General features: G+C 41.8%; 1 protein-coding gene across 1 annotated transcript; it reads right to left on the bottom strand.

Moving 5' to 3' along the window:
- Window positions 1-539: 539 nt before the first annotated feature.
- LOC307026340 (uncharacterized protein) lies at window positions 540-12543 on the bottom strand. Its single transcript, XM_079661665.1, has 5 exons — window positions 12325-12543; window positions 9210-9316; window positions 8950-9118; window positions 7243-7288; window positions 540-6579 (listed from the first exon to the last, which is right to left on the bottom strand). Exons 1-5 carry the CDS (start codon window positions 12423-12425, stop codon window positions 1342-1344), a joined length of 5661 nt encoding a protein of 1886 aa, XP_079517791.1. The 5' UTR covers window positions 12426-12543; the 3' UTR covers window positions 540-1341.
- Between the last annotated feature and the right edge of the window lie 335 nt (window positions 12544-12878).

Raw genomic sequence — 12878 nt, forward strand, 5'->3', positions numbered from 1 at the left:
ATAATGACAAGCAGCCAGGCCTTTCCCAGTTGATGTCACGGCTAATAATACGAAGCAGATTGTGTTGTCGCACTGTGAATGTTTCTCTGGTAGGAATCATACAGTGAAGAGATAAGCAAGGACATGCAGTACATTGCGGCAAACGTAGAAATATAGCAACAGTTTTACAAATCCACCCAGTCTAATAGATGTTTTACCCAACCATCACCATAACAGCTTGTGTTGTCACAGCGTATAACCAAGGGGAACACCCACTTGACTAATGTGAATCTGTTAAAGCCCCACCTGTAGCTGGCACTATTTCAAATTCGAAAGCAAGGCAAAGCACTTTCATTATTTCATTAAAAACCTGCACAATGGAATGTGGCTTTGAGCACCTGATCTTCTGTTTGACATGCGGCATACCTTTTCACTAACGGTTACATGTAATTAGGAAGTACAACATATAGTTATAGTTAGATCATGTGACATCAAGCAGCAGCAAAGTGTACTCAAATTAAACACTTAATCAACACACACATAAATCCAAAAAACACGAGTTACTGTTTGAAATACATTTATTTATAAAATAGATATATTAAGACTTAAGATCGCCAATGTGCAAATAAAAGCAAGCACTGTTTAAAGCAGTGAATAATGTTCAACATCAAATGTTAATATTCAGTAGAATTACATTTTTCAAAAAAACATATTTTTCAAAATACACAATACATTTATTTAAACAACACTGAGAAAAACAATCTGCTTTAATCTTACAACATCTGTTGATTGCTCCGAGTCTACAGTATATACCAGCTCAAGCTTAATCTGGCATAAATCATCATGTTTTTTACATGTCCTTATTTAATAAAGACAACTAATAAATATTACCATATTTATTTAGATCTATATACATAAAAAAGATAATGGAATGTCACATGATAGAACATTTATCAACTTTACCTCAGCACTTATTGCTAAGTAGCAGGATGAAATGCAAACCTTAAGAAAGGATTTAGGTAAAAACTACAACCTTACACAAGTTTGATCATACACTACATAGATGTAAATCCCTCACTGATGCCATGCAACTCAAAACTATACATGTTAACCAATGCAGATTACAGATCCGCAATTATACTGCACATATATTTAAAAGCTTTAAACCAATGCTGATAATATCATGCTTGCTCATCTAAGGTATTTTGGACTTGACAACAACCACAAATCATTCTGGCGAAAAACTGTCCTTACGCCCCGGGAAAGAGAGACATGCAGACATACTTTAAATAACAGATGTTAGCCCCACTTCAGGTCTAAGAGATTTTGACCGAAGGGACGGTTCAAAGCAAATGTTTGCCTTTACAGTTCTGTCTCTTTTTCTTTTTCTTCGTCTTCACCTGTTTCTAAATAATATTCATCATCTGTTGTTGTGTCTGAACTGCTGTCTGTAGACTCCTCAAAGGTGCTAAGGCTGGTTTCATAACCTCTTGAGAGCCGAAGCCCTTTGGAGGACTGGCTGTCCACTTGCATGGAGGCCCCTGACGAGCCAGGATAGGTCGGGGAGGAAAGGCTGGGGGGCTGGGATATGCGTCTGGACACTGGTGATAGGGGTGGGGTAGGAGGAGGGGTTGGAGGACCCTCTGTTGTCCATGCAAAGTGGCAAGTGTTCATGTTAGGGCTCCAAAGGCGGGCTTGCTTTGAGGTTGTGGTTGTTACAGAAGGAGAAACAGGGACTTCTGAACTCCAATTTGCCAAGCGCCTTGTCAGTGATCGAGGAAGAGATCTGGACCTCATTTTACCAGGGTCGCTGGCCAAATATGACATTCGACAGTCCTTACTTGGTTGGCAATCTTTTTCTGTGCTCCGACCTGGATGAACAGACCACTGATCCAGGTCCTTACCGTTGCCTTCACAAGTCAAGGCAGATTCAGAGAGGTCCCCCACACTCATGAACCTGGATCCGGTTGAGATGCGACCGGGCCCTGACGGTCTGCTGGACAGTACTGAACTCACAGAAAAAGACCTCCCAGGCTCAATGCCATACTTTAAGTCTGCATAGGAAGATGCTGAGCCTTCCTCGTCCTGTCCTGGACCTGCACTTGGAGGACCAATGGACGCCCGGCTTCTTCTTGAACCCCCCAGGCTAATTCCTCCTCCCTGCTCACATGGTGAGGTGGGATCTCTACGGCGCTGTAGCTTTGGGCTATAAAATACATTATCTTCTGAAACATCCTGTGAGGCGAATGGGGAGACCGGCGAAAGTGAAGAGAAGGGTGAGAATGGGCTTCTCGGGCTAGATGCAGACCGACCTAACTGAGTAGGATGATCAGTAGAGGCATTAGGGCTCCTGCAAGAGAGGTACTGGTTTGTTGAGTTAGAATCTGCCCCGCTGTCTTCATTTAAGTCCAATTGGATTTGTAGGCTCTGGATGGAACATTTAGGTTTGTTTTGACTCTTGCTGTGTTCTCCAAAAGCATTTAGCTCCTTTTGGTCAGTTTCTGGATGTGACATGTCTGACCAAATGCAAAGGTCACCTCCTGCCATTATGTTCCCAGGACCTGAGGGTGGTCTCAGAGTGCATCTGTTTGGTGTCCATCTATTAATTCCCTCTGTTCCCTTTCCATTGTCCCCCCCTTTGTCCTGCTCTTGCTGCATTAGCTTGGGAGTACTCTCAATAGTGCTATCACTGATGTCACTTGATCCACTAACAGAAGGTGTTTGGGAGGCTCGCTTCCATTTCCATGGAAACAATACATCATCATCAGACAGTCTGTAGCTGAATCTTTCTTTCAGTTTGCTTAAGACCTTGTCCATTTTGTTATTAGTCTTGCTGGCCCTCTCGGACTCTGATCTGTGCAAGCTGGAGTTTGGTGTGCTGACACTTTTCTTAAGTGCAAACCGACTTCTCTTTGGGCTTTTTTCATTGTTTCCCTCCATTGAAATGTTTTTACTCTTACCCAGTACATTGTCCTTCACTCTCCTGTTCGAGCTTTCATTAGGAGGCTGACTCTCTGTTGAGCTGCTATCACTGGAGCTCTGAGGTGAATGGCCACGTTGTTCTCTTGTAACTTCCTTACTCTGCCCTCTGTGTGACTGTTGACTCAACTTGGTCTCCACAGAAACCGCAGTATGTTGCACAGGGTTAGGTGTGGTGTAGTGTGGTGCACCTACAGCTCTATCTGCTTTAGATTTAACACTGTAAACCAGTGTTTCTGTTACACATAGTGAAGAGGAGTGGAGTCCTTCATGAAATCTGTTGTCAATAAGTAATATCTGACCATTGTGGTAATCTTGGCTGTTATTCTTGCTACTATTAAAGTTGACGTGATACGTTTCTGAAACGCCACACTTTGTACTTCCTTGGGTTGTTGCAGTTTTGTTTTGGAAAGGCAAGGGTGGGGGCTGGGGTTGTCTGACAGGCGACAGAGGGGGTTTAGAGGTAGGAAATGTCGTGGATGCAACTGGATCAGTCCTCATAGAAAGATGTGTGGTAACATATGGCTGAGACTGCGGAAAGAGGGGGGATCTGGGTATTATAGTCTTAGTTTCTCCCTGTGTTGACCTGGACGACATGAGACTGGAGTAAGGTGGGGCACTGTATCGAAGTTTATAACCACTTGAAAAGTCAGGAGGGAGGGAGAGAGGAGCAGAAGAACGACAATGAACTGGGCCAGACTCCACTGATAGTGTCCTCTCAAGTCTAGGTGTGGTTGAGTCTTGTCTTCCTGGATCAAGGATCATACTGTCACAAGGTCTTTGCTTAAACCTCTTTTGCTCTCTGGATGCTGAATCAGCAGAGTCAGACGATAAGGATCGATACTTCCCTCCTTTCACTACAAGTATGCCAGAGGTCTTAGGGGTATGGGAGCAAAGAGGAGGTGTGTTTGTTGTTGGATTGCCTGATCTTAGAAAAGAAAAGATGGATGAATTTTTGAGGCTTTGTGGGGAGCTAGAGACAGATAGAGGGCTTTTTGGGACTTGAGATAGTTCCGGCTTCTTGCTAGTGATTGGCTCAGGATCCTTTAGATCCACTGAGTCTTCCCATGTTACTCGTCTCACTCTCTTTCCTTCAACACGGGGGCGCAGTTTCTTTGGGTCACTTTCGGGGCTGCTTAAGAATTCCCTTCCCTCTTTAGGACTAGACGTTTCTGAGAAGCTGGGGCTGGTATTAAAAGGGGTGGGAGGGGGGGTTAGGAGAGAAGAAACAGTGATGATGGGAGATGATGTAATAGCAGGAGTGGCGATAGGAGTGAGGAAAGATGGGTTGGGGGCAGCTCTGGCTGAAGGATGGCTGCCAGTGGTAAAAGGAAAGCTGGTGGAATCAGTTGATACAGGGCTGCAGTGTGTTTTAGAGTTAGCATTGCCAGTTGGAAACAGGCTGGACACAGTTTCAGGGTGGAGAGGTTTTTGAACGAAAGCATAGAGTCTTTCAAAGCCAAGAGGTGTGGCATTGGCTGGGTTGGGGAATTTAGGCGGTTGGGAAGAGCCTGTGTAATACATGCCAATATTGGTCTGTGAACCAACTGGATCCGATTGGAAGGAGGAAACGGTTTTATTGTTTGGGGTAAGGGGAAGACCCAAAGTCGTTGTAGATGCAAGCTCTTGACTATTGAGAATGTTGGTGGTTGCAAGAGAAAGAGGTGGTTTGTTCAACTTTTGAGAGTTCTTGTTCTGTGAAAATGTGGGGGTGGTGTTAGTTTTGGATGTACAATGATTATTATTGAATTTTCTGCTGCTCTCAGTGGGTGTATTTGGGCTCTTGGCATCTAGCAAAGTAGGTGGTAAATCAGTTACATCTGTTGTAAATAAACTATTATTTACATTGTGCCTGATGAGATCTTTAGGGTAACTCAGTGGTGGGTTACCTGTAGGTCTGCTCATTTTAGAAGTAGTCACAACATCGGGCAAACTCTGAAGCTTTCGAGATTCTCTGTTGTCCAAATGGGAACCATATTGCTGTTTGTCAAGCCTGTGTGACTCACGCTCAGGTGAATCCCCAGCATTTCTTTGTTTGAGATTGGGAGTTCTTTCCTGTGTCATCATAGCAAGGTTCATGTTACCTTTGTGAACTGACTCTCTTGTGGTATTGTTGAATCTGTTATTGAGAGTTTGACCAATAAATCTTCTGTTGTCAGTTGGACTTGTAGAGGCCAAGTTTGTATTATTATTGCAGGGTGGAACTAAGGTTGTGTCTGTTTTGCCTTTGATGCTCAATTCATCATTGAGAGCTAGAGGGGAACTGCCTTCCTGGTTCATTTGTTTCCACCAGGAAGTGGATGTTAGGGTGGTCCTTCTAGGAAGGGAATGTGTTTTAAAGAGAGCAGATGGGTCATATTGAGAAGGTCTCGGTGAAGAGGCAGAGCTCTCTGGGAATATATTTGTACCCCTCCAGTTCTCCCGCATCTCTGACGGTACTTTACTTGGATATTCTGTGTACTGGGTCCTGTTCATTGATTGAGGTTGTTGGGAAAAGGGTGTGTTTTCCATGTCTTTGTTTATGAATGAAGGTGAAAAGAAGCGTGTTTCATATGTGTTCCTTTCTCTTTGATTGGAGGATAATGGGGATACTGCAGGCCCACTTTCACTTGTCCTATAAGAAACGGGCGATGGAGAGAGGAGGGACTTTGATCTGTCTTGCCCATTATCGTTGAGAAAGGTTTGAGAAAGGTGCGTTGCGAATACTTTTCCATCTCGATCACTTGTCAAACTGCTCTGGGGCAAAGAATCTGCGTTAGAGTTCCTGCCATTTGAGTTAATTCTTCTTAATGACAGAAGCAGGCTGCTGGTTGTTGGTTTTGAACTTAGAGATGACAGTCCTACTTGATGACCAGTTTGTTGATTCATCCTTTGTTCATTTTGGCCAATGGAGAGGGGAGACAAAGGAGATAAAGCTCTGGGTACAGGGCTTCCAGAACTTGCGTCCATTTTTCTATTGTCCATCCTTCCAGAGTTTACATCCAAGGAGACAGTATGAATCATTTTCCTTTTAGATTCATAGTCCAGACTTGCAGGTCCACTCTTAGTTGACCAGCCCACTGTGTTTCTTCTCGTACCCAGACATGGCACCCTGGATTGGGCTTGTGATCCAGCTGACAAAGGCCTGTCCACAGTGTCTTGAAAACGTTCATGTGCACGGTTTGCCGCAGTGTTTGTCACATCCTGTAAATTCCCCTGGCCTTCAGAATTGCCAGGTCCTTCAGGTCTTTTGGTCCGTCTTAGTCGGCCATTCCAGTGTGGGGCAAGAACTGTTACCACAGTGGAAGACAACATTGTTCTTTTAGTGTTCGATAGTTCACCACAATCAGTTTGTCTCTCAAGCTTTGTTTGGCCTTTTATATCCTCTTCTAACTCAAGTGATATAGTGTTAGTCCTTGGCTGTGGCCCACATGGAATGTGTAAGCCATTACACCCATGAGGTCCAAACTCCCGATTGGAGAAACTTTGAGTTATACTGAAGTCCTTGGTAGCCTCCAATTCATTGCAAAGAACTGTAATAGCCTCTTCCCTCTTCTTGGCTGGAAATGATATCCTTTCAGATAATGGAGATTCACAGGCTACCTTTATAGAGGAGTCTGGTGGTGATGTTGTCCCATCAATCTGTTGGGACATACAAAAATACTGCATGTCAGATATTGTATACCATTTTATCTTTTATTATATCTACTATTTTAACATCTGGAATCTTAATCATAAATTGTATTTTTTGTCAGATACATTTTGACACCTAACCATTCAAAAACAGATTGGTTATGTATCACTAAAGCCAAACTCACATCCTATGTTAATGTTGTATCATACCAATGCAAATGGTGTGCCTCTGAGTTCAGAGCTTTGCTAAGGCTTCTGTTCCCATGGTTTAGCTATTTAAGAGATTCTGATCTTGACTAACAGGTTATTTTGAAAGGCGTGAGATTTCTAAGGCCAAACACAAAAGGACACACACCCTTTTCCTTGTAACGCTTAAAAAAACAATCAGTCTGATGTTTTAAAGACTACACAAAGGCCATAACAATGTTTTGATGTTTCAAATAATAATAATGAATAATAAAATAATTACTTCATGTGGATTTTAATGATATTCAGAGGCTTTTAACTTGTAGCGTTACTACTATTATTGACTTGTTGAACATATTTTGGATTAGCTGGGAGGAAAACGTGCAATTCAATATTTGTTTTAGATGCTACTCTTCAGTGTAGTGGTTCAAGTATAAACCCTTAAACATTATAATATTAATGATAAAAATTGTTGTTCATTCTTACCAGATGGTTGCTGTTCTTAGTCTCAGTCCACTGTGTTTCAGTTAAACTGGCATAACAGGAGAGAGAGGAGACATGAAAACCATTAGGCATGTTAGTTAGGATTACACCTGTCATCTACTGTTAGTGTAGATTAGACATAATGCACGCTATGCACATTTTTCTCTGGTTTACTACATGTGAACAGACGTCTTATGTACATAAAAAAGGAAGAGCGCAAGGAAAAAATGACAAGGCAGTTCATCATCGAGAGGACAGGAACTTTGCCTTCATTCGCCATGTAAACTACCCAGTTGTACATTCACAGAGAAATATACTTGCAGTGATATGTAATGGACACTTTACTTGGTCAGAATTGCCTTTTTTAAATGTTGGCCTTTAATGTTTTGAATCTTGCATGTGATATTTAGATTTGGCAAGAGACCTTGATTTGTTATGTAAGGTTTCACACAGCAAGACTTCATCTGCACCGACCAGCTTAGAACACGATCATCAGGGTGTTTAAACAAACTGTATTGCCGATATACCTAACAGCAAAAGCTACTCAAATATCTCAGCAATAACATTTGCATAAATGGGTTATATCTCTCTTCGTATGAACACACCCTGTCTTCCTGTGCTCTACTACAATATTTTGGTGTGAAATATTTGAGGCATTAGACCCATTTGCCACAGCAATGCTGATCAACAGGATGGTCAGCATTCCTGTCCTCTGTCCCTCTCTTTACTAACAGTTTTCTCACAGTTAACTGTGAACTAAAGACACACCTCAAAAGCATTTATGATAGCACTTACAAAGAGTTTTTATGTCTAACATGATAGCACAAGCATCAAACATGGGCGTTCTGTAAACAGACCATTATAGTTATTCGAAGATATCTATATAAGGTCATGATGGATGGTATGAAAGTAGGCAGGTGGCGAGCAAGCACTTTCAGAGGTGTGTTCTGTCTTGAACCAATAAAGCGGTCAATGGCCTTTACGGATAAGGATATTGTGATCTCAAGCACAAATAGGCATGCAAATACGTTAAAGGGGAAATGTGCAGCACACGCAAATGCAAACTTTCTTCACCATAAACAATGTGAAACGCACATATTATGTCATATCCGATTAATTCTAAAGCAAAGTTAAATATTTCCCCTAGAATAGAAGACTAACTTAAAATGACCTCAACTTAATTTGCATGGCTGAATTGAGGAAGTAAAGTCAAGCCAAAGATCTGCCCAGGGGTAAATGATTTGGGATAGGAATGTGAGGAAGATAATAAGATTCTTCTTTTCTCCCTGTCCGGGATACCAGGGCATGTCGTGTATAGTCACTAACTGAACAAGTGCGTACATATTGTTAACTCACAGGCAAACACACACACATGTCAGACCTACTTTTACGTCACATTATTAGATGCACTTCCTTGTTTACACAAGGAGCTGACCCTTTCAGAAAGTGTTTCACAATCTTGTTCAGACATGGTTCAGTTACTGAATAACTAAAGCCTGGAGGAGACTTGTGACTTTAGTGAGACATTACTGCCAGGTGTACCGGTTTGATCTTTGATCTGTAAATCTAATAAAACACCTTTTGTTGGGAAGGTTTAAGGAAACCAAGACTTATTTAAGATTAGAAACAGATATACGTCATGTAAAGTATATAAAGACCTGATGCCATGAGTGCTAGTCTCAAGGTTACTCTATTTATTTCCTTGCTCACCTGTGCAGACAGGGGGCTAATTCCTTGCTGTGATTCAGCTCTGGATTCCTGGAGAGTCTGAATTGGAGGCAGGAGGTGAATTGTTCAATGGGCTTCTGGCTCTGGACCTTTGATTCCGCGCAGTGAGCAGCCTCTTCCTCTTTAAGCCTCTCTGCTTTTGATATCAGTGCTGTAATAGGAGATTATGTTCTGGTCACTGCTGTTAATTGACAAAGTCCAGACATGTTTCGTATATATTTAAGGTTGTGTGTGCAAGTCACCTGTGAGTGTGTCTTCCTGTCTGATGGCTGTTGGGTGACACTGCTGTCCAGTTGGCGTTTCATCATCACGATGCTTCTGTTGCTTGAATGTTTCATCCTGCTGTTCTCTAAGACATAAAGCAGATCATTTGATGGAATTAATTCACACGCATTTTATAATTACTCAAGAGATGAATTTACACAAAATGCCAAAGATTAGCTGGTTGCAGCCCTTATATCACCTGCCACAGTACGGCCTTATAATGAAGCAGCTTAAGGGCATTTCAACTATTTAGATTTATGCTAAAGGTTAATCAAAGGAAAATAAAAACAGCTAGGTTTCCCTCCATCTTATCAGATACAGCTCTGGAGTGATAAGCAGGAGTTACATAATAATTCCTCTCTGCTCAGTCCACGCTTTCTCTTACAACCAGAGCGAACACACCCACTCACACAGTCACTAAAACATTCACATTTGCTGCTGCCCAACGCTGAACCCACGCTAGTGTGCCAACTGCTGAGCACGATGATGACACCCCAACAAAATGAGGTGGTTATCTAAATATAAATGTACGTGTCACTGCAACCTTTGTTTGTTAAAGATAACAAATTAAATAAAGGCAATAGTTTGGCCCAGTAAATTTCAGGATCCCTCTTTTTCATCTGTTTCAGCAGTTTAGAGCACATATTATATACCATTTCGATTTTTCTTTCTTGTCCTTTTTTAAAATAATGATCATGTCTGTCTCTTCCGATCCACCTTGCCTTCAGGGTCGACGCATTGCTTCATTAGAGCTTAATGTCAGTGAGGGCTATTATAAAAGCCTGACATGACAAGACATGAGAGAAGCAGGGAGAGATATAGGGAGGGAGGGAGTTCTTCTTGCTCTTCATCTTCACTGCCAAGGCCAACTAAGCCTTTTGGATGGTACAGTGTGTTTTTATCCTACCCTTCCCTGAGGCAACACATCAAATGAAATCACACCCAATATTAGCTCTTGGACATCTGAACATGTTGTTGATAGGCCTTTGATGATGGAGCATGAAAAGCTGTTGTTTAGTTGCATAGGTAGCACTGTAGTCATGGCTAATGATACAATAGTGCTATGGTCATGTGATACCTCTTGTTTGGTCCATTTGAGCTCCAAAGGAACAGTGTCTGAAGGGGACAAGGTTTAAGTGTCATTTAGTTGCTATGTTTCACCTCCTGGGCCACTGCCGAAGTGCCCTTGAGCAAGGCACCTAACCCCCAATTGCTCACTGGCGCCGGCTAGACTGGCTGCCTTCGCTCTGACCTCTCAACTGCATGTGCATGTGTGCACATAACTGTGTGTGTATTTGTATGTGCATGTTGTAAAAAGTGTGTACTGTGTGTACTGTATTACCTGTAAAAAAAAACGCATGTGTGTGTACGACAGAGTGGAAACTGAATTTCCCCCTCGGGGGATTAATAAAGGTCCACCTTCTTCTTCTTCTTCTATTTCCTAGCTTTTTATTTGGCTATATTTGACAGATTATTTGGTAAAGAATGTAATTGCTTGTTGGCAGCCCTACTTTAGAGCACTAATTGTTCAAAAGTGTTACTGTTTTGGTATAAGGACACTTGAGATTAGTTAAAGTGAAATGAAATCTAGGACTTGGTGACCTTTAACCCTGCGTTGACAAACTATATACAAACTGCAACATCAATGCTGTAGTAGACATAGCATGCATGTTATCTGGTGTCTGTGAACTATGTCTCCGTTTGTATTGATAGTGTAGATCCATATGCATACTTGTTATCTTTGTTAAGCTCTGCACCATTACTCAGTGTGTCTCATACAAGTATGTTGGTGTATTCTTCCCTTGAGGTCAGCCCTGCTGTGGGTGTGTGCGCCCATATCTGCCAGCTAAAACTTACATAACTGCATGGATCCCGCCTGAACTCAAATGTGGGTGTGTGCTCGACATGGCATTTAATGTTCAAAGTACCACAAATGATTTACTCCCTAAACTGCTTTCTTAAGAAGTACCCGAAGACAATTTAATGACTTAATAACAAAAGGTGGCCAGGACAAAGTGAGACGTGTTCTGTTTGCTGCCACACCTTCAGTGTCTGTCAGCTTTCCAAGGGAGCTGTTGATCTTTGAGGGTACGGATGGGTATACAGTAGATTTAGGTTTAGAGGGTATTAGCAGGAGGATGTGCAGATAATCAACAGAGGTTGGGCTCCAAACATGCACAGACAGCAGCAGTGTGTACCCATAGAGGTAACTCTAGTGCAGGCCTGGGTATGCATGTATGAGCTCGCCAAACTAAAAACTAAAATACATCAACTTGTTGTACAATATCTGGATTGCAGTGTTAGTTTAGTGTATGGCACACACCAATGCAAATGCAGGCTCAGTTGGCTTTGCATTCTATAACACAGGGAAGAGTACATAATAGGTTCATACATGATTCATAATAAATTACAGCTACAGTCAATTCTAAACCAATACATCCAGATGTCCAAGATCAGCTTTATTATTTTCCTATATTTAATAAGGTTTACTAGAGCCCAGATGCGTCTTGGAGTTAGAAGCATGTCACACCAAACCTTATACCAAAATCTGTGAACTTAGACTAATTTAACGTAGGCCCAAATCAAGAATAAAACAAGATCAATATGAATCATTTACAGCTACTCTACACAGCTACGACACATGTATTCATCCAAAATAACAATCACAACTAATTGTAGTCAAAATTCGACTTTCTTAACAAGTTATTCCCGCTTCCATTTGCTGTCAAACATAATATGGTGGACAGTGTTCAGCCCTGAACCAGGTGTAACATAATAAATTAATGGAAAAGCTTAATGCCGAATTAATCAAAATTCGTTAATGGATAGTGGGACTTTTTATAATGACTCTGGGAAAGGTATATCTTCCCGGACACGAGTTGAAACATTAAACCTGCAGATTTATACGCGAGGTTTGGTGGAGTTTTTCCCTGTACAAGAGAACTGCTCGCAGCGCCATTCCGAACTCACAAGTGAGCAAACTGAGAGGTAACAAGTGCTTTTTAATATTAAGAAAGTTGATTCCAAGCACAGTAAATACATGATAATTACAAAGTTGTTGGTAAAATGCCCGTTATAGACATGTTTTCCTACCTTGCGGTTTCAGTCGGTGTTCCTGCTGTTCTGTACTGAGGCGTATCTGTCTCTCCTCCTACAACTCTGCGCTCCAACTCTCCTGCGTCACTTATTGACATCCTACTTTAACCAGTCTGGTTAGTTTTCACTTTTCAGGCAGGCAATTAGTGAAATGCATCTTACGTTGTGGGTGAATGACAGCAACTGCCCCTAGAACACGCAGTATGTCACCCAGCGAGCCATGTCACACTGGAGGTGAAAGTTCAACACCTCATGTGAGACAGGTAAACGGAACAAGTGCGATTGTAATCAGTCACCATTGGCTGCGTCCCTTTCCAGAAAAGTCCACCCTGGTCATTTACTTGTCAGGAAACTTAAGCTCTTTGGTGAAGGTGCAACACGAATAATCATTGTAGTGATCGTCGCTTCGGAAATACATTTATATTAGATAGTCAAGATTTGGCTACTTTCCCAAACTGTGATCAAACATGTAGGCCTAACTGTATTTGGGCATTTCTTAGAAAGTCCTCTAAAAATCCCAAAAAGCATAGGCCTATGTGCTAATTCAGAAA

Source organism: Notothenia rossii (genome assembly GCF_949606895.1).
Source record: "Notothenia rossii genome assembly, chromosome: 12".
Taxonomy (NCBI): Eukaryota; Metazoa; Chordata; class Actinopteri; order Perciformes; family Nototheniidae; genus Notothenia; species Notothenia rossii.

What these genes read in the sequence shown, in the direction of transcription:
- LOC307026340 (XM_079661665.1), bottom strand. Translation starts at nt 12,425, where the DNA reads ATGTCAATAAGTGACGCAGGAGAGTTGGAGCGCAGAGTTGTAGGAGGA. An exon ending in ACACCGACTGAAACCGCAAG is followed by an intron (nt 9,317 to 12,324) that starts GTAGGAAAACAT and finishes TTTATGTCTTAG; the next exon opens with AGAACAGCAGGATGAAACAT. An exon ending in ACAGGAAGACACACTCACAG is followed by an intron (nt 9,119 to 9,209) that starts GTGACTTGCACA and finishes CTCCTATTACAG; the next exon opens with CACTGATATCAAAAGCAGAG.